At 39.7% G+C, this 25,221-nt stretch overlaps 2 protein-coding genes across 9 annotated transcripts in view; one reads left to right on the top strand and one right to left on the bottom strand.

Annotated features, from left to right (window-relative positions):
• ifih1 (interferon induced with helicase C domain 1) overlaps positions 1 to 25,221 on the bottom strand; it is a 751,550-nt gene that overhangs the window by 372,473 nt on the left and 353,856 nt on the right. The window lies entirely within an intron of this gene.
• Positions 1 to 25,221, top strand: part of LOC147835437 (uncharacterized) — a 152,947-nt gene that overhangs the window by 61,027 nt on the left and 66,699 nt on the right. For 2 of the 8 annotated variants that reach the window (XM_087268629.1, XM_087268627.1), the window contains 3 exons: positions 13,072 to 13,176; positions 15,367 to 15,449; positions 15,986 to 16,053. In XM_087268629.1, the coding sequence (XP_087124755.1) occupies positions 13,072 to 13,176; positions 15,367 to 15,449; positions 15,986 to 16,053 (256 nt within the window). Of the gene's footprint in view, positions 1 to 12,890; positions 12,952 to 13,071; positions 13,177 to 13,377; positions 13,458 to 15,366; positions 15,450 to 15,985; positions 16,054 to 16,525; positions 16,566 to 18,821; positions 19,437 to 21,228; positions 21,709 to 25,221 lie in introns of those variants that run through there. The other 6 variants (XM_087268635.1, XM_087268633.1, XM_087268631.1 and 3 more) reach the window with 6 other exon arrangements.

Raw genomic sequence — 25,221 nt, 5'->3', positions numbered from 1 at the left:
TTTACCGTCATGCTTTTCGCTATCTATAATCCCTAATCATAACTCACAACATTCTTTCACTCAATGACACTTGAATACCCTGTCAGAAAAGTCTAGTGGCTGGGAATGAGCTTTTTACAGTGTTTGCTATAATGTTAATGTTGTTTTTGTGTGTTTACATAGATGAATATGGCCACTGTGTAAATACACAGGATAGTTACAATCTTATTGTCACATTAGATCGTTATGATAACATGATTTCACTGCCTTCAGTGATTTCCTGATGATAAACACCAAAATATAACACAACGGGAATAACCACAGCAGTCGCCATCGTCTGATCTCATATGAAGTAAAAGCTCACCATGACATATGATGCCGTGTGCAGATGCTGTAGTGCTGTCCCATTTGTCAGAGGTAAATTTTGAAGCCCTTTACACTCTGTTTCAAGGGCCGAGGGGTAGGGTTACAAAAATAGAACTGGGATTGGGCCTTAGTCAGGGGTGTCCAAACTCGACCCTGGAGGGCAGGTGTCCTGCATAGTTTAGCTTCAACTTCCTTTAACACACCTGCCTGAAAGCTTCTAGTATACCTGGAAAAAGCTTGATTTGCTGGTTCAGGTGTGTTAAATTAGGGTTGGAACTAAAATATAAAAGACACCGGCCTTCCAGGACTGAGTTTGGACACCCCTGACCTTAGTGGAAAGAGAGAGAGAGAGCTTTTTTCAGCTTATTCACGACAATCTGCATTTGTATAATATTAGTAGTAGTAGTAGTATTTATTGCATATTTTATTTGTAGTATTTCAGTTTTATTGTTTTATATGGATATTTATATTTGTTTTAATAAAAACAAGTTTAGATTTGTCCACCTGCCGGGTTTTGGAGATGTATGCATCACTATATGGAGGCATACAGTTGAAACCAGAAGTTTGCATACACTGTATTAAAAGGCACAAAACCATTTAAAGGGCCATGAAACCCCCTCGTTTCAGCAGGGTGTTTTCACACCTCTACTTTGGAAAAAGTCAGAAAAGTGGGCGTGTCCAGCTCTGTTTAGGGGGGAGTGTCGGAGGAAGAAACGAGGCTTGGTATGGGAGTGTCCATTTGGGCGCGCTGAATTTCAGAGTCAAAACACACACCCACAGCGGACAATGTGACTGTGTTTACATGGACATCTGTAGTCGAATTATTTGCCAAATTATTAAATGGTGGACTTTAACTGCAGTTTGGCTCTTTCATTCAGGGAATTCATTCATGTCCCTCGCGACAAACAAGATATTTGATTCGAGGAACTGCTCTAAGCGTGTATTTTTCATGCAATGTTTGATACCGCACGGCGAATGAGAGAAAAAAAAGCGTCAGAAAGCCGCGTGTGTTATTCCGGTCACACAATCCAACACGAGGTTATAGTTTGGTTGTAACTGTTAGTGCAAACTTGTTTACACTCGGTGCAATAGTTTGTTTGATACGAATAAAATACGAACTGAATAAACAAAGAGCACTGGTCGCTCACTTACCAAATCTGTAGAGACAGGACAATCACCAGCAACTAGAGCCGCGTCTTTATTTAGAGGAGACTAACGTTACAAGCGAATCCGGTGCCCGCAAATCCGGCTGTGTCCGCATACGCTGTTTGCGGATACGCTTCGTGGAGGGGGAACTGGAATTCCAGAAGGGAACAGAATCGACTGCTACACCGGATCTCAGCGTTAGCAGATAAGAACAGCTCTCAGGTAAACAATAATCCTCCTTAGACACGTAAGTTATTGTTGTCGCGCGTCGCGTACACTTAATCCACACGAGTCTGCGCTCTCACAGAGAGAAAATGAAAATGAAACTTAACTGCAGCAAACTATAAAAGCAACACTTCACGCTTGTTTTGCCAACACAACGTGGCGTCTTTGTCGTCTACACTCTGACACTAATGAATATTAATGAAGTTAATCTAGTCTGCACGCTGGAATACACGCTGTTATGTCATGGCCGTGACGCAGCTTCAAAAATTCGTTTCAAACCGGAAGTACGAATTTGCTTGAAATAGCGCAAAAACAACCAATTTACACTTTTTAGTGAAATATAAGTGTCCTAATAGTGTTTTTAGCAGTGTGGGACACATATACGACTGTCAACAGCTCAAAAAATGTGTTTTGGTGTTTCGTGACCCTTTTTCAAGAGTTCACACTTAGCTGATAATCAATAAAGCGTATTTGGCATGCTGTCCCGGGAGAGAGCCCTGAGCTCGTAATATCTTCGAGCCCGGGGCTCCCTCCCGTTAGAAGGGCGAGAGGGGAATTCGAGGTCAGGTAGGTCTCGAGAACTCCTCTGCTGGTCACCGTGAGAAGTGTAAACTCAGGTTGTATTGGGTGATAATTTGTTTTAGTCGATTGCTATGGTTTATGTTTTTGGACGGTGGGAGGAAACCGGGGAACCAGGGGAAAACCCACGCGAACACGGGGAGAACATGCAAACTCCACACAGAAACACCAACCAGCCCGATGGGTTGGACTAGCGGTGTTCTTGCTGTGAGGCAACAGTGCTAGCCACTGGGCCACCGTGTCGCCCGATCAGAAAAAGTGGGAGGATGTAGGGGTGGAAGGGGGGGAGCTTCAAGACGAAGATAACTGGAGTGGAAAACTCAGGTTATTTATAATGCTTCCGTAATCATCTAATAGGGCTGATTACGGAGCTAACAAGGAGCCAGCCGTGTTGATCATAAGCACGTGATCCTCTCGAAATTAGTTTATGAATAAACCACACTTCAAGAGTTCACACTTAGCTGATAATCAATAAAGCGTATTTGGCATGCTGTCCCGGGAGAGAGCCCTGAGCTCGTAATATCTTCGAGCCCGGGGCTCCCTCCCGTTAGAAGGGCGAGAGGGGAATTCGAGGTCAGGTAGGTCTCGAGAACTCCCCAAAAGGCAAAGGTTTTCATCTCGGGACAGCAGCCGCGTATTGAAGTGCCCCCCAAAAGGCGAGAGGTCAGTGCCATATCCGGCTGCTGAATGTAAATTGAAGTGAGATAGGTTACTGCAGGAGAAAAGTTGAAACTGATTCTTAGGAGAGGCTGGGGACTCTGTTGGAGTTGGGTTCGGGGAGGCAGGGTTGGGGAGCCTAACAGAAGAAAGGAGAGTAGCAGAGGGATTTGGTGCTAGAAATAGGAAAGTAGCGGAGTAACTCAACGCTGAAAGAAGAAAAGTAGCGGAGGAACTCAACGCTGGGAAAGGGGAATGTAGTGGGTAGGGGAGAGGGGTTGTAGAGGGGGTGGAGAGAAGAGCGGAAGCATTCGACGCTGGAAGGAAGTAAAGAGGATGCGGAGGAACTCAACGCTGGGAAGAAGAGAGCATGAGATGCGGAGGAACTCGACGCTGGAAAGGTAAAGAAAAGAAACCTATGGGGATCAGAGCTCTGGGTCAACTCCGTGGGAGTTAGAGCTGTAGGATTGGACTACTACAGGAGTCTGGGAAGGGAGGGAGAGGTGGAGACTCCTGTAAGTGGTGGGCTGAGCAGGACTCCGGGGGAGTCAGAACGTGGGAAGACTCCTTGGGAGTCAGATTGGTGAGTGATGTTTTTGAAATATAGACAGAGTAGCGGAGGAACTCAATGCTGAAAATAGTAAAGTAGCGGAGAAACTCAACGCTGAAGAAAGAAAGTAGCGGAGAAACTCAACGCTGAAAGGGAGATTGGGAGTTAAGGGTGGGGAGAGGAGAGAAGTTGTAAGAGGGGGGAGAGGAAAGAGCGGAAGCATTCGACGCTGGAAGGAAGAGAAAGAGATGCGGAGGAACTCAACGCTAGGGAATATAGGACAGGAGATGCGGAGGAACTCAACGCTAGAAGGTAGGAAAGATGCGTATTTGGCCGGGGCGAGAGAGAGAGGGGAGGGAGGACTCCGTGGGAGTCTTAGCTCTTGGGGTAACTCCGTGGGAGTTAGAGCTGAAAGATTAGGCTCCTACAGGAGTCTATATGGGGAGGGGGTGGTGGAGACTCCTATAGGAGGTGGGCTGGGCAGGACTCCGGGGGAGTCTAAGCTTAGACTAGAAAGGTAAGAGTAGCGGAATACTCAACGCTAGAAGGAAGTGATAGTAGCGGAGCAACTCGACGCTGAAAAAGAAAAGAAGCGGAGAAACTCGACGCTGGAAAGGGGGTAGGGAGTAAAAGATATTGGGGAGGTGGGGGGAGAGTGGGAGGGGATGGAGGAAAGAGCGGAAGCATTCGACGCTTGAAGGAAGGAAAGGAGGTGCGGAGGAACTCAACGCTTTAGAACATAGAATAGGAGACGCGGAGGAACTCAACGCTGGAAAAGAAGAAAGTTGTCGATTGTGGAGGGGGGGGGGGGGGGTTTGGGGTAATTGATTGACTCCGGGGGAGTCAGGCCTTGAATGGTGATACTTAGGCTGAAGAGATGAGAGTAGCGGAAGAACAACACTAGAAGGAAGAGATAGTAGCGGAGCAACTCGACGCTGAAAAGAGAAAAGTAGCGGAGAAACTCGACGCTGGAACGGGGGTAGGGAGTAAAAGATGTTGAGGTGGTGGGGGGAGAGTGGGAGGGGATGGAGGAAAGAGCGGAAGCATTCGACGCTTGAAGGAAGGAAAGGAGGTGCGGAGGAACTCAACGCTTTAGAACATAGAATAGGAGATGCGGAGGAACTCAACGCTAGAAAACAAGAAAGTTGTCGATTGTAGAGGGGGGGGGGGGGGGGGGGGGGTTTGGGGTAATTGATTGACTCCAGGGGGGAGTCAGGCCTTGAATGGTGATACTTAGGCTGAAGAGATGAGAGTAGCGGAAGAACAACACTAGAAGGAAGAGATAGTAGCGGAGCAACTCGACGCTGAAAAGAGAAAAGTAGCGGAGAAACTCGACGCTGGAAAGGGGTAGGGAGTAAAAGATGTTGAGGTGGTGGGGGAGAGTGGGAGGGGATGGAGGAAAGAGCGGAAGCATTCGACGCTTGAAGGAAGGAAAGGAGGTGCGGAGGAACTCAACGCTAGAAAGGAGAAGAAGGAGGTGCGGAGAAACTCGACGCAGGAAGGAAGTGAAGACTGAAAAGATTTTATACTGGTAGCCTTGGGGAAAAAAGTTTTGCTCCTGTTGGGGTCGGGGTTCAGGCACTCTTGGGAGAGAGATAGGGGGAGATTATTTGCTGAACTGGGAGCGCTGAAAGAGGGGGGGGGGGATGGGGGGGTTGGGGAACAGGCAGAGTTAAATTTCTGTCCTTGTATTCAAGATAGTGGATGTCGTGAGTGCGAGCTGTGAGGATGAATTGATATCCTCTCCAAATGTATACATGCATCACGCTAAGGCTGTTACGTGTAATTGAGCTAGACGATAATAACGAGTAAACGCTTCTATGGAGGCGTTTAAACTGTTGTGAAGTGTCAATAGTGGTATGTTGAATGGAAGTGTATGTGAGCTCAGGCAGAGCGTCACTGCTGCGACAGTGAAGCGGGGGGGAAAAGAAGCTCTGCAGCTTCTCTGCTGTTGCAGAGGTGTGGTGGAAGTCAATTTCGGGAGGCGGGTACGCTTTCCCGAAAATGTATAACTGCTGTGCAGTGTTGGGGAGTGGGAAGGAAAGGAGCTGCGCTGTGACAGTGGTGCAATGGGAGAATAAGGCTTGGCTGAGCATCTCTGCTGTTGCAGGTACGGTGGTAGTCAGTATTGGAGCATTATAGGTGCTCCCACAAAAATATTAAATATCAGAAGTGATGTGTGGAGATGAAAGTAAGTAGGGGCTCAGGTAGAGCGTCACTGCGGTTGTTGTGGAGCTATGGTGAGTGTAGCTCAGCGGAGCGCTACTGCTATTGGATAGGTGCAGTAGTGATCGGTATTGGAGTTTTGAATGCTCTCGCAAGAATATTAAATACTGTTAGTAGTGGTATGTAGAGAGGAAGTGAATAAGGGCTTAGCTACAGGTGCAATGGGTGAGTATGGCACAGTGGAGCAATTCTGCTGCTGCAGAGGATCAGTATGGAGACAACGTGTGCTCCTGCAGAAGCATTTACTGCTGTATTAGTGCAGGGCAGTGTGACGAGTGTTATTGGACTTGTAAGTGTATAGAGCTTGCTTAGAGCATCCCTGCTGCAGTAATAGAAAAATTTAGGCAACCCCTAAATAAGTTGGAACTGTGGTGAGTGAAAATGTATGGGTGTATGGGATAGTTTAAGTTGTGCTTACACTTAAAACATTTGAATTGTGTGAGTGGGGGAAGGGATGTTGAAAATGTATATAGGACATGCTTTGCCGAAATAATCGGTTTGCTTGCTTAATGGAGAGAGATAGTGTTCCTCCAGTCAGATCAGATATGGTGAGGTGGATTGTGGGATTGCAACTGATGGTAATTCAGAGAATCTCAAAACCCGAAGACTAGTGTGAATATGGCATTATGGATGTGGGCTGTATGATTGGAAATGCATCCTTGTGTAGATTGTGATTGCATTTGGAATGGATGTGGAGTGTAATAGGTTGGATGAAGGTCAGCTTCTGGGCCGGCTGTCCTAATGTCTGGAATGAGAAACAAGAAAAAAAAAATCAGAAATTTAATTTACAACATGATACATGTATAGCAAACATGACAAAATTGTTTTAGCTGATATCTAATGCAATGCATCTTAATAAGAGCATGGACAATTGTGAGCTTCGTTGTCGCAGTCTGCGAGGATGATCGAGGTGGGCATTTGTTCCCCCACAGGATAGCAGGTGGATGCAGAGCTGGGGATATGGGGTGTAGCTTGTCTGGTGGTCCTAGAAATTCTTCTTGAAGATTTATTTAAATGTCCTATTCATGCAGTCAAGCGAAAAGTTAGTTTCTTTACCATTTTCACCTCCAGCCGGCATGCCATTATAAGTTACATATGGCACTGTATATGCAAGTATGGGTCATTGACGTATTACGATTGGACTTTTGTGTTAAATTCTCACTGGTTGGGTAGTAGTCTTTACAGAAGTTAAATGCTATCAGATCTGGCAGAGGTTTTTATTTGTTTTATTTATTTATTATTTTATTATTATTTATTATTATTATTATTATTAATTCATTCATTTATTATTATTATTATTTGTCAATTTATTTATTTATTATATCAAATCCCAACATCAAACGCTTAATTCACTACTTAATGGAAACTGTATGAATGGAATGTTAGTTATGGGCTTTACTTAATTTGTTTAAATACATGTTAGGAATCTTAACTTCTAAAATTCTTAATCTTAACTTAATTTGCAAGCATGTCTGTCTCAGTTCATTCACGAGTCTTTTATGGCTGGGTTCATTCATGAATTGTTGAGAGGGCAGAACCATATCGAGTTTTAAAGGGCATTGGATGAGGGCGCTGCTCCTTGCTATTGGCTCGATGGGGCGTCAATCAAGATCGGAGGCCAAGTTTGTTTACCAGTGTTGTGTGAAGACACTGCGGCACACCAGCGACTAGTTTGGATGATAACAGCGCGGTCCATCGACGTATCAATATGTGGTGGATTAATGTCGTGATCTTTGCAGTGATTTACTTATGGATTTGTGGACGGGCTTGAAGGGTGAGTTCTTATGAATCTTCTAATCACGCAAGTCTTGTTTTTAAAAGATTTGTAAATAGGTTTAGTCTTTGATGGAGATTAGTTGTTTCCGCGATACTTCCCCTTAAAAGCGTACTATACGTTACCGAGGGTGCACCGCTAGGAAGCAGTGAGTTAGGCTTTTGCGATGTTTTAGATCGTCGACGCCTAGAGAGTTTAGGTGAAGTTGTGGACTGCGTTTGCGTGAGGCAGTTTGAAGTGGAGATGGAAGAGCTGGTGGGCAGCACCGGCGTTTTTGCGGGAATTCAGACTCGATTTTGGCGAGGCTGCGGCTGAATTCTCAGGGAGAGTGGAGCTCTGGCTGGAGTTGTTGGTTGTTGTTGTTGTTGTTGTTGTTGTTTGTTCTTCCGTATCGATAGGTTAAATGGTGCGATGCTGGAGCGTTTTGTAGCGGGAAGCGAGCTTCAAGACGAAGATAACTGGAGTGGAAAACTCAGGTTATTTATAATGCTTCCGTAATCATCTAATAGGGCTGATTACGGAGCTAACAAGGAGCCAGCCGTGTTGATCATAAGCACGTGATCCTCTCGAAATTAGTTTATGAATAAACCACACAAAAAAGTCAGATGTTAATGTGACTAAACTTTTTCTATTTTAGGTAAGTTAGGATTATCACATTTGGTGAAGTTTATTCATAAACTAATTTCGAGAGGATCACGTGCTTATGATTTATCACGGCCGGTCTCGCATTTGCTAATCACTATCTTCCAATCATATGAGCCCTAAGCTACTATAAATAGCCACAGTTTCCAGTTCATTTTATCTTCGTTTGGAAGAAACCCCCCTTCCTCCCCTATTCTCCTCCTTACCTGTGTTTGGGCGGCACGGCGGCCCAGTGGTTAGCACTGTGAGCCCCACAGCAAGAACACTGCCAGCCCTGGTTCCACAGGACCGGTGGGTGTTTCTGTGAGGAGTTTGTATTTTCTCCCTGTGTCCGTGTGGGTTTTCCCCAGGTTCTCCGGTTTCCTCCCACCATCCAAAAACATTCAACATGCATAACAATCAAGCTCGTCTAATCCCTTGTGTTCCCTTAGCTACCGCAGCAGGGGAGTTCTGAGATCCACCGAGCTCAGGCTCCCCTCTTGCTCTGCCAACGGAAGGAAGCCCCGGGCTCGAGGAGTCCTTGAGCTCGGGGCTCTCTCCCGGGACAGCACGCCAATCAAGCTTTTATAAATCATCAGCTAAGTGTGAACTCTTGAATTTCTGTTATGCTTAATAGCGGAACAACTAGAGATACATGCTTTGAAAAATTTTTATAACTTTTCTAGAAAGTCAAGTTTACATACAATAAGATGATTCTGCCTCTGGAAAAGCTCAGATGATGGTGTCAAGGTTTTGGAAGTTTCTTATTGGCTAATTGACAACATTTGAGTTAATTGGAGGCACAACTGTAGAATAGTATTTAAGGAAAACCTCACACACACTGCTTCCTGTTGTGTGACAACATGGAAAAATCAACAAGCCAGAATCAACAACAAAGCCAGATTACAATTTGCTAAATTACACTGGGAAAAAGACTAATATTGGAGACATGTGCTGTGGTCTGATGGAGCTAAGATTGAACTGTTTGGCCATAATGACCAGTGTTACATTTGGAGGACAAAGGGGAAAGCTTACAAGCCAAGGAAAACCATCCCAACTGTGAAGTATGGGGGCGGCAGCATCATGTTGTGGGGCTGTTTTGCTGCAGGAGGGACTGGTCCACTTCACAGCATAGATGGCATCATGAGGAAAGAACATTATGTAGAAATACTGAAGCAACATCTCAAGACATCAGCCAGGACATTAAATCTTGGCTACAAATGGGTCTTCCAAACAGACCATGACCCTAAACATACTGCCACTAGGCACACCTTAATGTGATTTAAGGAAAACAGAGTGAATGTTTTGGAGTGGCCATCACAAAGCCCTAAACTCAATCCTATAGAAAATTTGTGGGTAGAGTTGAAAAAGCTTGTGCGAGCAAGACAGCCTACAAGTCTGACTGAGTTACACCAATTCTGTCAGATAGGAGTTGGACTTCTCCTATTGTGAGAAGCTTGTGGAAGGATACCCAAAACATTTGACCAAAGTTATATAGTTAAAAAGCAAAGCTAAAAAATACCAAGGAAATGTCTATAAACTTTTGACTGTCTAGAAATTAGTAAAAAATTCTAAAAAAAATTAAATAAAAAAATCCTCTGGAAAATTATTCTGAAATAATTTATCAGAAAATTATTCTGGCATTTAGCAAATGTAAATCATTTAACTAATCCTAACGAACCTAAAATATTTAACGTTTAGTATGATTTACCATCAGACACTTTTTATTAAATGGTTACAGTATGTTCCTTTTTTTAGAGTGTGTGTTAACTTCTGGTTTCAACTGTATGTGGACCTCATTTTCCTTCAACCTGTTTTTCAGCACACTTCATGTCTGTGTTTACAGCCTCAAATATAATCTATTCTATTCTAAATCTATTTTTTCTTCTGAAAACATTCCACATCACAAAAAGCGTTGAGCGTTTCCCCAAATTGACTCTAAGTGCAGATAAAAAAACGTCGCCTGACATCCAGCCGAGGGAAAATCCGCTCGAAATGACACCAATCAGTGTGTGTGAGTGTCAGAATCCACAGTCTTAGTGGAAAGAGAGAGTCTTTGTCCAGTAGAGCTCAATCTGGCCATTCTCCCGAGGCTCTCTGAGGTGGGGGGAGCGGATTACGGCTTTCCCCCCGTCACTCGGCCCGAGGCCCATCCAGGCGCCGATCCCTCGGCTCACAGCCCATGGAGCAACCCACCAGGCAGCCAGAGAGCAAAGAGACACTGGGGACTCGTCTAATTGTCCATGCTCTCAGCAGCGCTCCAGCAGCTCAGCGCCGAACGCAGACTTCCCCCCTCGTCTTCCTCCTCCACCGTTCCCAAGACAGACGGTCCTTCTTTCTTTCTTTTTTTCCTTTCCTCCCCTTCTTCCCCCTCCTCCCCATATTGGATGGAGAGATTTAGAGCAGAGAGCTTTGGTTTGAGGTTCTTAGGGACCGAGGCCCCCAAGTCCACCTGGAGATTCAGGAGAGAAGTCCAGAAATACTTCAATCAATATGGCTGCCTGCCAGTGCCATAGCAGAATAAGAAGGTCAGAGCTCTCCACACTATAGTGCTGCTGTGGCCCAAAGGACAAGCGCTCTCAAGCACAGTTTGTATTCATATCTGAGTCTGGGCTTTAATAGAAAAGACACCTCCCCTGATAAATGCACAAGCCCGAGTTACAAACTAAGCTGACAAATAAACAAAGTAAGTCTTAAGGAAATAAATATTGTATATTCAGCCACATTTTTGACCCAAAAAAAGGCAAATAAAGTAACAGTTCATATTATTTGTGCTTCATTTTAAGTACTTGAATTCAGCATATTTAAAGCCTTTTCCTGCCAAAAGTGAATTGTGTCATTTTATTACTTATTTAATGAGTTTATTTCTCACTGTTATTTGCGAGATTTAAATTGTGCAACTTTTAATGGAGCCAGATCAGTTTTTAAAAAATACATGTGCAAAAATTAAACTCATATATATACAGCTCAATTTGCATATACAAAATCCAATTCGTAGATTCAAAACACAATTCACAAATGTGCAAATCCAACTCATTTGGGAAAATAATTGTAATTTTTTCTTGTCAATTCACATTCAATTCACAATTCATAGTTTTTTGAATTTACAAACAGTATTTGCGCATTTATGAATCGTGTTTTAAATTTACAATGTCCATTTTGAATTTACGAATTGAATTCTTGTTTTCAATTTACAAATTAGATTTGTGAATTTTTAAATTGTGTTTTGAATTCACGAATTGGATTTGCGTATTTATGAATGGTGTTTTGAATTTATGAATTGGATTTGCACATTTGTGAATTGTGTTTTGAATTTCCGAATCGTGTTTTGAATTTCCGAGTTGGATTTGCAAATTTATGAATGGTCTTTTAAATATCTGAATTGCTTTTTAAATTTATAAATGGGATTTTAAAATTTACGAATTGAATTTGCTCATTTATGAATTTTGTTTTGAATTTACAAATCAGATTTGTGCATTTATGAATTGTGTTTTGAATTTACAAATTGCATTTTGAATTTACAAATTGGATTTGTTTTGAATTTACGAATTAGATTTGTGCATTTATAAATTATGTTTTGATTTTACAAATTAGATTCATGCATTTATGAATTGTGTTTTGAATTTACGAATTGCGTTTTGAATTTACAAATTGGATTTTGAAGTTATGAATTGGAATTGCATATTTATGAATGGTGTTTTGAATTCACGAATTGCGTTTTGAATTTATGAATTGGATTTAAAAATTTATGAATTGAATTTGCGCATTTGCGAATTTTTATTTTGAATTGACAAATTAGATTTGTGGTATTATGAATTGTTTTGAATTCACGAATTGCGTTTTGAATTTATGAATTGGATTTTAAAATTTATGAATTGAATTTGCGCATTTGTGAATTTTGTTTTGAATTGACAAATTAGATTTGTGGTATTATGAATTGTTTTGAATTTACAAATAGTTTTTTGATATTACAAATTGGATTTTGAGTATTCGATTTGGATTTGCACATTTCTAAACTGTATTTTGAATTTATGAATTGAGTTTTAAATTTATGAATTAGAGTTGCGCGTTTATGAATCGTGTTTTGAATTTACGAATTGCGTTTTCAATTTATGAATTGTATTTTGAATTTAAGAATTAGATTTGAGCATTTGTAAATTGTGTTTTGAATTTACAAATTTGATTTGCATGTATATGAATGATGTTTTGAATTTACAAATTGTGTTTTGAATTCATGAATTGGATTTGTGCATTTATGAATTGTGTTTTGAGTTTACGAATTGCGTTTTGAATTTACAAATTGTGTTTTGAATTCATGAATTAGATTTGCTCATTTGTGAATTGTGTTTGGAATTTATGAATTGGATTGGCATATTTATGATTGGTGTTTTGAATTTTTGAATTGGATTTGTGCATTTATGAATTGTATTTTGACTCTATGAATTGGATTTGCACATTTGTGAATGGTGTTTTGAATTTATGATTTGGATTTTAAATTGATAAATTAAATTTGCATGTTTATGAATTGTGTTTAGAATTTATGCATTTTTTTTTTCCAAATTAAGTTTGTACATTAACCTAATACTTAAAACTTAAAAAAAAAAAAATTTTTGGTAACACTTTAAAATATTGGTCGAAAAGTTTATGTTAGTTAACTGTCATTTATTAATGCTTTACAAGATAATTCATACTTAGGTAATGTTTGCGAAATACATTAACTAATGGACCATTATACTAAAGTTTTACTTTTTTTTCAACATACTGTAGGCTCATTGTGAAAACGTAACTATCTATACATTTCTGAAGAGCGCAGATTATGTAGCCAGAGGTAAGTATGGCTGCATTTCATCTATAAAACAAATGCTACAGGGTGGTATGACGCCATTCCATTCCGCAATTACCATCTGACTGCTAACCTCCTTGTGGATGTCTTCTGTGATGTTACCAGTTTGTCCAGTGGCTCGCTGTGTACTTTGGCGAACTTGTGACGTGGAGCAGATTTGGCCGCGATAACGGGGTTCGAGTCGGGGCGAAGAATGGTTACAGAATGCAGGTAAGAAAAATCAAAAAATAAAATAAACAAGTAAATAACAGGGTAGGAATGTGGTAAAATCTGAAAATATAGTAAAAATCAGGCTGCAACTAGGGCTTTTGTTTTTCTTGATTGCTTTTCAAAACACTGTCGGTTGGGTTTAGAGAAGTGGGTAGGCACTGGACAATCGGTGCTTTTGAAAACACAATTGGTTGGTTTTAGGGAAGGAGGACGGTGGGTCAGTCGATCGGTCAGCAAGTCAGTCAACACAGGCCTCTGGTGGATTTATGCAAGAAGAGCAGGTGTGAATTGCACTCATGTGAGAAATTTAAGAACTGAAACAGAAAACAAAAACTACAACAAAATGTATCTCCTGGGACGTTTTTGGCACTCTTCAGAAATGTATATAGGGGTATGTTTTCAGAATAAGCCTGGGTTGCTTTTTTCTTGCTACCTTCTTGTTAGTTCATATCTTGCAATTTGAACCTCCTTTCTCAAAACTGTGTGTGTGTGTCCTTTTAGATTTTTTTTTTCAGTTCAGTTCTAAGTATGCACTGTAAATGTGGGATAAAAATGCAAATTAAACGTTTTATGTTCACCATTCATTGTAATGTTACACCTGGCATAGCATGTTGACGTGCTATTTTTGAATCAGGTCGTAAAGACAAATAATTTCTCCTAACTGTAGCAGAGGGAAAGATCTATCCATGAATAGTTTAAATGTTAGCTAGTGCAGTAAATCTGTTCCCATAAAATGTTTTATGTGAGGAACAGACCATACACTACCTGACTAAAGTCTTATCGTCAATCCCAGTTGTAGGAGCAACAAATAATAACTTGACTTCTAGTTGATCATTTGGTAAAGTGACAGAAGGTGGATTTTTCTGATGAATCATCTGTTGAACTGCATCGCAGTCATCACAAATACTGCAGAAGACCTACTGGAACCCACATAGACCCAAGATTCTCACAGAAATCAGTCAAGTTTGGTGAAGGAAAAATCATGGTTTGGGGTTACATTCAGTATGGGGGCGTTTAAGAAATCTGCAGAGTGGATGGCAATATCAGCAGCCTGAGGTATCAAGACATTTGTGCTGCCCATTAAATTACAAACCACAGGAGAGGGCAAGTTCTTCAGCAGGATAGTGCTCCTTCTCATACTTCAGCCTCCACATCAAAGCTCCTGAAAGCAAAGAAGGTCAAGGTGCTCTGGGATTGGCCAGCCCAGTCACCAGACATGAACATAATTGAGCATGTCTGAGGTAAGTTGAAGGTGGAGGCATTGAAGATAAATCCAAAGAATCTTGATTAACTCTGGGAGTCCTGCAAGAACGCTTTCTTTGTCATTCCAGATGACTTTATTAATCAGTGATTTGAGTCAGTGCAGAGATGTATGGATGCAGTCCTCCAAGCTCATGATGGAGTCAAACACAATATTCATTCTGTTTCCACTGCAGCATGACTTTATATTCTATACTGGACATTATTTCTGTTAAGAGACAAGACTTTTGTCTAAGCAGAGTCAGACCTTACTGCCCTCATTAAATAATTCAAAGTCAAGGCATGATCATATTTTATTTTAGTAAAATCAGCGTAATCTAGAGACCTTCACCTTTCATATAAGCCACTTCAGATACTAAATGATCAACTAGAAGTCAAGTAATTATTTGTTTTTAACAAAAAATTGGATAGCCTACAAGACTTTAGTCAGGTAGTGTACCTTAACCATCTCTCTTTTACATTCATATTTTTATTTGCATTACCTAAAACATTGTAGCAACAGATTTCTGCCTTCTCAGATTTTGAAGATACATGGTTCTGAATGACTTTAGGGTGCAGTGTAGTCTTTCCTAGCTGCAAAGTACAAGTGAGATTAAATCAATGCAGGACCATATTCAGGAATAGTAACAGTACATGCATTAATAATGTATGATTTAGCTATGGCTCATAATTCAGAAGTATATAATTGGATCTGAAGGCATTGCTGTGATTAATTCAGTTAGATTTATTTAAAATAATTTTATTCTGGGTTGGTTTTTAAAGTGAAGCGCACAAAAATGCAATACATTTTAGTAGTTATTGACCTATTTTTAACTATTTTAGTCGTTAAACAGCTGTGAATGTACACTTCTGAGCTTAAAAAATTTTCTGCATGTAATTTGAAAATATGCATAATAAAAATGGTTTTGATTCTGTTTTTGTATTATTCAGACCCCAAAAAGGCTTGATGAGATTCTTGTCACCGGAGTGGCTTTCATGGTGCATGTGAAAAAAATGACCATGATGCCGTTGAGGTCAGTGATGTAAAATGCCATTGGTTTTGTGCCTCTCATAACCAAGTATGATGCACTTGCAGTGTTGGGAAAAAAAGTAAAATATTACAATTTTATGTCTACCTTATCTCTTTTTTTTTTAAAAAGTGAAAAAAAATACAAATTACAATAAAATAACATAGCACATTTATATTCACAATGTGTCCCTAAAAAGTAACTAACACATTTAGTTACGTTTTATTTATTTTTAAGTGACTACACGTTTGACTTTTTTTTCCAGCACTGTTCACTTGTCTTAATAAATGCATTAAATTGCCTTTTCATTTTTAATGCATTAAATTCAAGGCATGAAAACTTCTTACACAAACCTGTTACATGGCTTCACAAAAGTTTTTTTTTTTTTTTTTTTTTGAGTAGCAGAGTATAATTGGGCTTTATTCTGTATTTGATTTTGGATTTATGCAATAGAATTATATGCATCTTATGCTTTCTGTTATTTTGGAGTTTAAAAAAATGCATTATGCAAAGTAATCTTTCTGTTTTGTTTATTTTTTTAGCCTTGACTTTTTATGGTATTCTGAGACTGAATCACTGCAGGGATTTCCAGACGCATGTGGAAAAAGAGGTGTGTGACGGCCCTTTTTTTTTCAATATTGTACCTATTGACATTATAATACCTGTCAACCCTCCCATTTTCCTTGGGATTCTCTTGTATTTTGCAATTCTATCCTGCTATCTTCCTGTAAAGGCAATTTCCCATGTTTCTCCTTTATTTTCAATCTGTTTTTGAATGCACAAAAGTCTAAAGCTCATGGCCAAAAGAGTTAAGGGCGTGTCTGAATTCACTTTTGCAATTTTAAGGATGGAAATATACAGATGTAGTTTGCGATGCAGTCTGCGAATGTTTGTTAGAATGACGGATTTGGGAAACGCCAAATCTACGAACTATGCTTGCAACGACGGGAATTGCGACCTTGATTATGGTTTTCAGAAACGCACACCAGCTCTAGGTTCAATTGACTTATTTGATATGTGAAAACATGATGTTATTTCTACTTTAAATTTGACGTTTCACGCTTAATTTCTTTTATTCTCAGATGGAAGCAGGGCACCATTTTGTGTCTGAATAATTTGCAGGTTAGTGTATGCTCCATCAGCTGTTTTCGTTTCTGTCAGCTTTGCCTTTTTGACTGTTTGGCACCATCTTGTGACTGAATAATACGTAGGTTAGTGTTTACCCTATCAGCTGTTTTCGTTTCTGTCAGCTTTGTGTTTTTGACCGCTTAACATTATCTTGTGTCTGAATAATGTGCAGATTAGTGTATACTTTATCAGCTGTTTTTGCTTCCATCAGCTTTGCGTTTTTGACTGTTTGGCGCAATCTTGTGACTGAATAATGCACAGATTACTGTATACTCCATCAGCTGTTTTAGTTTCTGTCAGCTTTGCCTTTTTGACTGTTTGGTGCCATCTTGTGTCTTAATAATGTGCAGGTTAGTGTATACTCCATCAGCTTTTTTTTTGTTTCTGTCAGCTTTGCCTTTTTAACTGTTTGGCGCCATCTTGTGACTGGATAATACGTAGGTTAGTGTATACTCCATCAGCTGATTTTGTTTCTGTCAGCTTTGTGTTTTTGACCGTTTAGCATTATCTTGTGACTGAATAATGTGCAGGTTAGTATATAGTCCATCAGCTGTTTTCGTTTCTGTCATCTTGACCTTTTTGATGCCATCTTGTGACTGAATAATGCACAGATTACTGTATACTCCATCAGCTGTTTTAGTTTCTGTCAGCTTTGCCTTTTTGACTGTTTGGTGCCATCTTGTGTCTTAATAATGTGCAGGTTAGTGTATACTCCATCAGCTTTTTTTTTGTTTCTGTCAGCTTTGCCTTTTTGACTGTTTGGTGCCATCTTGTGTCTTAATAATGTGCAGGTTAGTGTATACTCCATCAGCTTTTTTTTTGTTTCTGTCAGCTTTGCCTTTTTAACTGTTTGGCGCCATCTTGTGACTGAATAATACGTAGGTTAGTGTATACTCCATCAGCTGTTTTCTTTTCTGTCAGCTTTGTGTTTTCGACTGTTTAGCATTATCTTGTGACTGAATAATGCACAGATTAGTGTATACTCCATCAGCTGTTTTAGTTTCTGTCAGCTTTGCTTTTTGACTGTTTGGTGCCATCTTGTGTCTTAATAATGTGCTGGTTAGTATATGCTCCATCAGCTGTTTTCGTTTCTGTCAGCTTTGCCTTTTTGACTGTTTGGTGCCATCTTGTGTCTTAATAATGTGCAGGTTAGTGTATACTCCATCAGCTTTTTTCGTTTCTGTCAGCTTTGCCTTTTTAACTGTTTGGCGCCATCTTGTGACTGGATAATACGTAGGATAATACGTAGGTTAGTGTATACTCCATCAGCTGTATTAGTTTCTGTCAGCTTTGCCTTTTTGACTGTTTGGTGCCATCTTGTGTCCTAATAATGTGCAGGTTAGTGTATACTCCATCAGCTTTTTGCGTTTCTGTCAGCTTTGCCTTTTTAACTGTTTGGCGCCATCTTGTGACTGGATAATACGTAGGTTAGTGTATACTCCATCAGCTGTTTTTGTTTCTGTCAGCTTTGTGTTTTTGACCGTTTAGCATTATCTTGTGACTGAATAATGCACAGATTACTGTATACTCCATCAGCTGTTTTAGTTTCTGTCAGCTTTGCCTTTTTGACTGTTTGGTGCCATCTTGTGTCTTAATAATGTGCTGGTTAGTATATGCTCCATCAGCTGTTTTCGTTTCTGTCAGCTTTGCCTTTTTGACTGTTTGGTGCCATCTTGTGTCTTAATAATGTGCAGGTTAGTGTATACTCCATCAGCTTTTTTCGTTTCTGTCAGCTTTGCCTTTTTAACTGTTTGGCGCCATCTTGTGACTGGATAATACGTAGGATAATACGTAGGTTAGTGTATACTCCATCAGCTGTATTAGTTTCTGTCAGCTTTGCCTTTTTGACTGTTTGGTGCCATCTTGTGACTGAATAATCTGCAGGTTAGTGTATACTCCATCGGCTGTTTACATTTCTGTTGTAATAGTCAAACTATTGCAGCTCAGAGCAATGTACTGTGTTTAAATTTCATATTTTGTGGGAAGTAGCTGAGTAATAAGTACGATAAAGTACATCCAGGACGGTTGCTTTTGCAGAATAAGCCCTACAGTCTTATACAACAGTGCTCCGCTTTGTGTCAGGTTTATTCTGAGATAACAACCTCCTGGACGTACTTCATCCCTAACCTTAACTATTGTGAACGTATATGTATCATTGTTGTTTTAAAAAAAAGAAAAGTGAGCGCATCATAGAGTATTCCTGGGATACTAAGACATAGGTGCAGACATCAGCGGAGTGTCTTATTCTAGGTGCATGTGGATAAAGGTCTCAACAGCGATGTTTTCCCTCATGAGACCGGCCTGATTAGGGACTGTGATTGATCTTTATTGAAGCGCCACCTGACAGACTACCTGCTACCGGGATCCTCTCAGCGAGGGATCAAATGAAGAGACATTTGTCCTGGACATATTACAAATATCACCATGTTTCCTGCTGACTGTCACATGCACACTGGCTGGACCTCACGCTGACACGGCTGCACACGGTGGAGAGATGCTGTGCAATGATCTGAGACTCCGGTGTGGGGAATAGCGGCAGCAGCAGCAGCACATATTGTTTCCCAGCTCTCCTTCCTGTTTTATTTATTGTATCAGAAATAATACCTGCCAATGAAGAGCTGGGAGGGTCAGGCCGGTGTGTCGTTTTCTCTGTGTGTTTGTTCACTGACGCAGGTTAATGTGGAGAACTGGAGAAACGCTTCTGTGCTTTTTGTATGAATATGAATAACCGTGAGGTGCAGTCGGCCAGAAGTATATTAAACCCAGCGAGTGGAAAGAAAGCCATTATTTTGCACTTTAGCCTCCAACATCTTTAAGAACGAGCGGCAGTGCTTTAGGTGTGATGTGTGCGAGTTGCCAATAATGAAATAAAACAATAAAAGGCACTTGAGGGTGTCCATTAAACTGGTTCTACTTTGGGTACAAGCTGTTTACCAAAGCCTTTTATATCTTGCAAAGTGACTTTTTTAACCTAGGCTCATTGGAAATATGTGCCCAAGACTACATTTTTGAAAACTGCCTAATATGTACCCTGTACTATGTCTTATTGCAGTTTTTGTTTGTCATGAGTTCACTAGAGGGTGCAATGTGCAGTTTTGACCAACTCAAGTGTAACGATTGTTGACCTCTGCGTTGTGTTGTACCGCAATCGTCACCAACTTAAAGTAATGAAACCCTCCAAAAGTGATTCTCAGCGTTTCTTTTATTCTGAGAAACAAATCAAATTACATAACATCACATGTAATGGCAATATACTGCAGGCAAAACTGACCATACGTTCACACCAAAAGCGGCGAGAGCGTCAAAGTAGCCGGAAGTCATTAATTTTCAATGAGAGTCGGCAGCGATAGGCGACGATAAGCGGCGAGGAGCAGAGCGGCGCGTCTTCGCCGGCGTGAGCGTCGAGGAGAGTTGAAATGAAGTCAACTTTATGGTAATGAGCTATAACGCGTTTCGGCGGCAAGCAATCAGAATGAAGACGTCCACCGCTTGATAGCAGTTCAGGGAACACAGACCTGTGAACTTTGGTTCCGACCACAGTTGTTCCTAAGGGTTTGATTATTGCGGTCGCCGGATTTCCAATTATTTACAATGTTTTCTTACAGGAACATACATTAAATAAGTCACTGGCGAGTTACTGATGTTCAATAATGTTATATAAATTTATCTTTAAAAAGCGGGAATCTCACGCGATGTGACAGTACAAAACAGTACTGCTGCTTCAGGATATTTCAGACATATGGACACATATTGGATAAATAGAGCAAAGCCACACCACACGCAACTTGATCTTCCATTGTTATATGAATTTGATAAAAAGTGCGCAACATTTTCACGCTAAAAACATGCCTTATGCAGGAATGTAACTGATATGCTGCAACGGCTCCTTTAAGTACGAGATCAATGTAGCGAGTTTTGACGCTCTCGCCGCCGGAGCTGAAGGCAGACAGCGTTGTCGCCAGGGCGGCCAAAGCGACCTTGGACGCTCTCGCCGCTTTCGGTGTGAACGTACGGTGAAACAAACAAAAGATGTAAAATAAACAACACTGTCACTTTAAGTGTGGTCTTGCGTCATTCCATAATACAATGCTATGATATCAACATGCGGTTTTTACTATGAGAAACACAAAGCTCAATAATGTTGCATTTCTTAATACATATTCGCTGTTTAAATCTATCAGAAGCATTATACATTTGTTGACAACTTAATCACTCTTTTATATCCAAAAATAATCATGTTATACACTTTAATCATTATATTTTCACTCCTGTGTTCAGAGCACGCTTACCAGTAGCAGCATCAGCCATCGTCTGCTGAACTAGGGTAGCTGCGCAAGGACATCTTAAAGAAAAACACCTGCATTTCCTTAACCACTAGGGGGCACCAAAACATCAATCATGCATACTCTTAATTTCATGTCATTCATCACAATGAATCTCTATTACCACTGTTACACAAGCATGTTTTCTCATACTGTTTCTCGTAAATCCTTCAGACTCTACGAATATTATTTTCCTTCTAATCCACGTCAGTGAGAGAAGCCGTCTGGCTTATCGTCGTGCATAATATAGATCCTCAACTTGGCTTCTTATATTCTTATTAATTCATTCATTTTCTTTTTGTCTTAATCCCTTTATTAATCTGGGGTCGCCACAGTGGAATGAACCGCCAACTTATCCAGTATCCAGGAAGCCCATGTCAACACAAGGAGAACATGCAACTCTATACAGAAAAACTGACCCAGCTGAGGCTCGAACCAGTGACCTTCTTGCCTTGAGGCGACAGCACTACCCACTGCGCCACCACATCGCCAGGCTTCTTTATGTGTTTACTGACACAATCAGAACTTAACATCGATGATAACTCAACATTTCTTTCAAAGAAAAGGAGAAAACAATCCAAACGACAAACTTCAAAATTAGAAATTCCCCCAACAATCCATGCACTGACACTGGATCAAAGTTTGCGCGAGGCCAAGGGTCGACTGGAGGCCTTCTTAACGCTTACATTGATCCAGACAGATTCCTCCTCACCGAAGCCTCTGAATGCCTGACACGTGCATAATATGTCAGCTAGATATTGACTGTTTATATTTTACGTTTTTAATCCTTAATTAACTTCTTATATACTTATTAATTGTGTCTCTCTATATTTTTAGTTTCAATTAACTTTTTTTTTTATATCAAGTTTAACATGATGTTATTTCTAGTTTAAATTTTAAGTTTGACACTTAATTTCTTTAATTCTCAGATGAAAATAGGCTTCCATATGTGTTTGCTGACACAATCAGAACGTATCATCGATGATAACTCAACTTTCTTTACAAAGAGAAGGAGAAAACAATCCAAATGACAAACTTCAAATTTAGACATTCCCCCAACAATACATGCGCTGACACTGGAGCAAAGTTTGCGGGAGGCCAAGGGCCGACCGGAGGGCTTCTTAAACCCAAACGCTCACATTGATCCAGACAGATTCCTCCTCGCCAGAGCCTCTGAATGCCTGACACAACCCAAATTAGACAACCCACATCTTCTGCTACAGCTCTTATTGTCAGAGCATTGTAAAAAGAATGAGAGCTAAACTCCGCGACGCTTACGCGGCCATCACGCCGGAGGCAGTGCAGCGAGAGGACAGCTTCACAATACTCGCTAACTGAGCTATGACAGGCTAATTATTGGCCCACTGTTGTAAAATTCTCTCTACATAGGTCACTTGGACAGTGTAATTAAAAATGCATTACAGATTCTTTTTATTGAAGCAATTAAATCAAAAAAGCAAAAAGTAATTAAGCGCCGAGGTAATGATAGTGTTAGTCAACAACGTTTATTTGAGAGATGAGCTGTGTTTGCTCAGCCTCTTAACGCGTCGCGCGGTTGTATTTATAGCCGGCGATTTGATGAATGTGTCACGCAAGCCTTCGGTAAGAGCCAATTATGTTGATAATGTCAAATTTTGAGCAAAATTACTTTTATGGCTGTATTGTCATCTCGGAGGTAATTGGAGGAGCGGCTTCTGAGCACGATTCAAATCGTCGAGTGTACTTTAGTGTATGCGCAAAAAATACTGCCGTTCCATTTGTGCCACCAGGTTTATAATTACATTAAATTGCTTGTCTTATCAGCACTTAAAGAGCCGGGATTATCAGAGTCGGGGCTGTTCCGGCCTTGCCAAATACCTCGCGGGCGTTTGCCCACAGAAACGAGGAGAAGAAAGAAAGAAGATAATATTCTGGGGTTAAAAACCACAATTTCCTCTTTAAAGAGGGGCTCTGTGTGGAGGAGTCATCGTATTAAAGCGCGCAAAGCTTTGTGAGGTAAATCAGTCTGACTTTGAGTGTGGGAGGCATTAACATCCACTTGACTTTGAGTGTGGCTGCTTCTTGCTGCCAACGTATACATGGAGCTGACACATCAGAGCCGCGTATCTCTGTTATTATGTCAGGTAACTGAATTCTGATGATATGGAAATGCCGAGAGGCGGACGGATCGCCGACGCTGGCCTAGTTAGCATATGGAACTGGTCTTTGTGGTCCCGGGCCACCATTAGGATTCATGGTGCATGCGCCGCCGCCGCTATGGAAATACTAATGTAATTGTCAGGTGTGGAAAAAAAAAGCTGTATGCAAGCTATTAAGGTCAAATTTACATTCCTAACGAAGACAAAAGGCATCTAACATTCGCAGAGATACATATTTAAAAATTATTTTTATGCTAAACGTGACCCTGGCCTTAAGTTGCACGGGTTTATTTTAGGCAATAGTCAAACATACAGCACATTGTAGGGGCCAAAATTGCAGATTTTTCTTTTATGGTAAAATCATTAGAATATATCATGTTCAGTTAATTTCGTGCTGTAAATGTTTCAATACTTAAAGTTTAATTAGTAGTGTGCATTGCTAAGCACTTCACTTAGATAGTTTTAAATATGATTTTCTCTGTATTTAGATTATTAAATGAATGGATCTCAGCCACATATTATCCAGTCGTACACTGAAAAACTATATTTAATTGGGTTTACATTTTTTTTAAGTTAAATGGTAGCAAACAAGTTATATAAGCTGAATTTAAACAAACAAATTAAATGCAGTATTGTTCAACTTATTTGATTGTTTAAATTCAGCCAATATAAATTGTTTGCACCCATTTATGCCAAATGCTAATGTAACTGTCAGGTGTGGAAAACAAAAGCTGTACGGAAGCTATAAGGGTCAAATTTACATTCATAACAAAGACAAAAGCATCTAACATTCACAGCAATGCATATTTAAAAAATAAATTTGATGCTGAAAGTGACCCTGGTCTTAAGTTGCATTAGTTTATTTTTGGGAATATTTAAAAATAATGAGTTTATTTTTGGGAATATTAAATTTTTTTTTTTCTATTATGGCAAAATCATTCGAATAAATCATGTTCAATTAATTTTGTGCTGTAAATGTTTCAAAACTAACCCTAACTTTTGATTAGTAGTGTGCATTGGTAAGCACTTCACTTAGACAGTTTATAGATGATTTTCTCTGTATTTAGATTATTATGTTGTATCTTAGCCACATATTATCCAGTCGTACACTGAAAAAAAGCGATTCACTGGATTTGCTTTTTTTTTTAAAGTTATCTGGTTGCAAACAATTTATATGGGCTGAATTTATACAAACAAATTAAATGAAGTATTGTTCAACTCATTTGATTGTTCTAATTCAGGAAATATAAATTGTTTGCACCCAGTTATGCCGTTACAGACATATGTAATTGTCAGGTTTAGAAAAAATGGAAAAGCTGTACGGAACCTATTCAGGTCAAATTTACATTCCTAATCAAGATAAAAGCATCTAACATTCTCAGAGAATTTTTATGCTAAAAGTGACCCTGGCCTTATGTGGCATGGGTTTATTTTTGGCAATAGTCAAAAATACATTGTAGGGGCCAAAATTACAGATTTTTCTTTATGGAAAAATCATTAGAATATATCATGTTCAATTAATTTCATGCTGTAAATGTTTCAATACTCAATATTTGATTAGTAGTGTGCATTGCGAAGCACTTCACTTAGACAGTTTTACAGATGATTTTCTCTGTATTTAGATTATTATATAGTTGTATCTCAGCCACACATTGTCCTGTCCCGCACTGAAACAAATTATTCATTGGATTTACTATTCTTTTTTAAGTTTACTGGTTGCAAACAATTTATATGGGCTGAATTTAAACAAATCAATGAAATAACCAATCAATGAAATAACAAATTGGAAAAAAAAAAACTAATTAAAAAAGCTATATATCTGGATAAATGACGATAGTTTTGAATAGAAATGTTGAATAGAAATTACTTTATACACTAGATTAAAAAATATTAACATTACTCAAAACCTAAAGCTGGTACAGTAAATACATTTTTAATTGTGCTCCTGTTTTTCTTTTCATATTATTTTAGGTATTTATTTTAGGTATCGGTTGGGTTGTTTCAGCCTAGATTTGGTTAAAATTGGACAAACCCAACTACATACTACATTTGACAAAGCTGCAAAAGTTTAAACCATTGATTTCACTAATATTACAAATTTCTCTATAACTGCACAATCTAAAACATATCTGACAATTAATTTGGCAGATGCTTTATTAAAAGTGACCTGCAGTACATTGCATTCAGCAA

This window comes from Danio rerio, chromosome 9 (assembly GCF_052040795.2).
Source record: "Danio rerio strain M-AB ecotype USA chromosome 9, GRCz13ab, whole genome shotgun sequence".
In the NCBI taxonomy this organism is placed as follows: Eukaryota; Metazoa; Chordata; class Actinopteri; order Cypriniformes; family Danionidae; genus Danio; species Danio rerio.
Note: the sequence above shows the minus strand (reverse complement) of the source record. Positions and strands in the feature narration are given on the sequence as shown.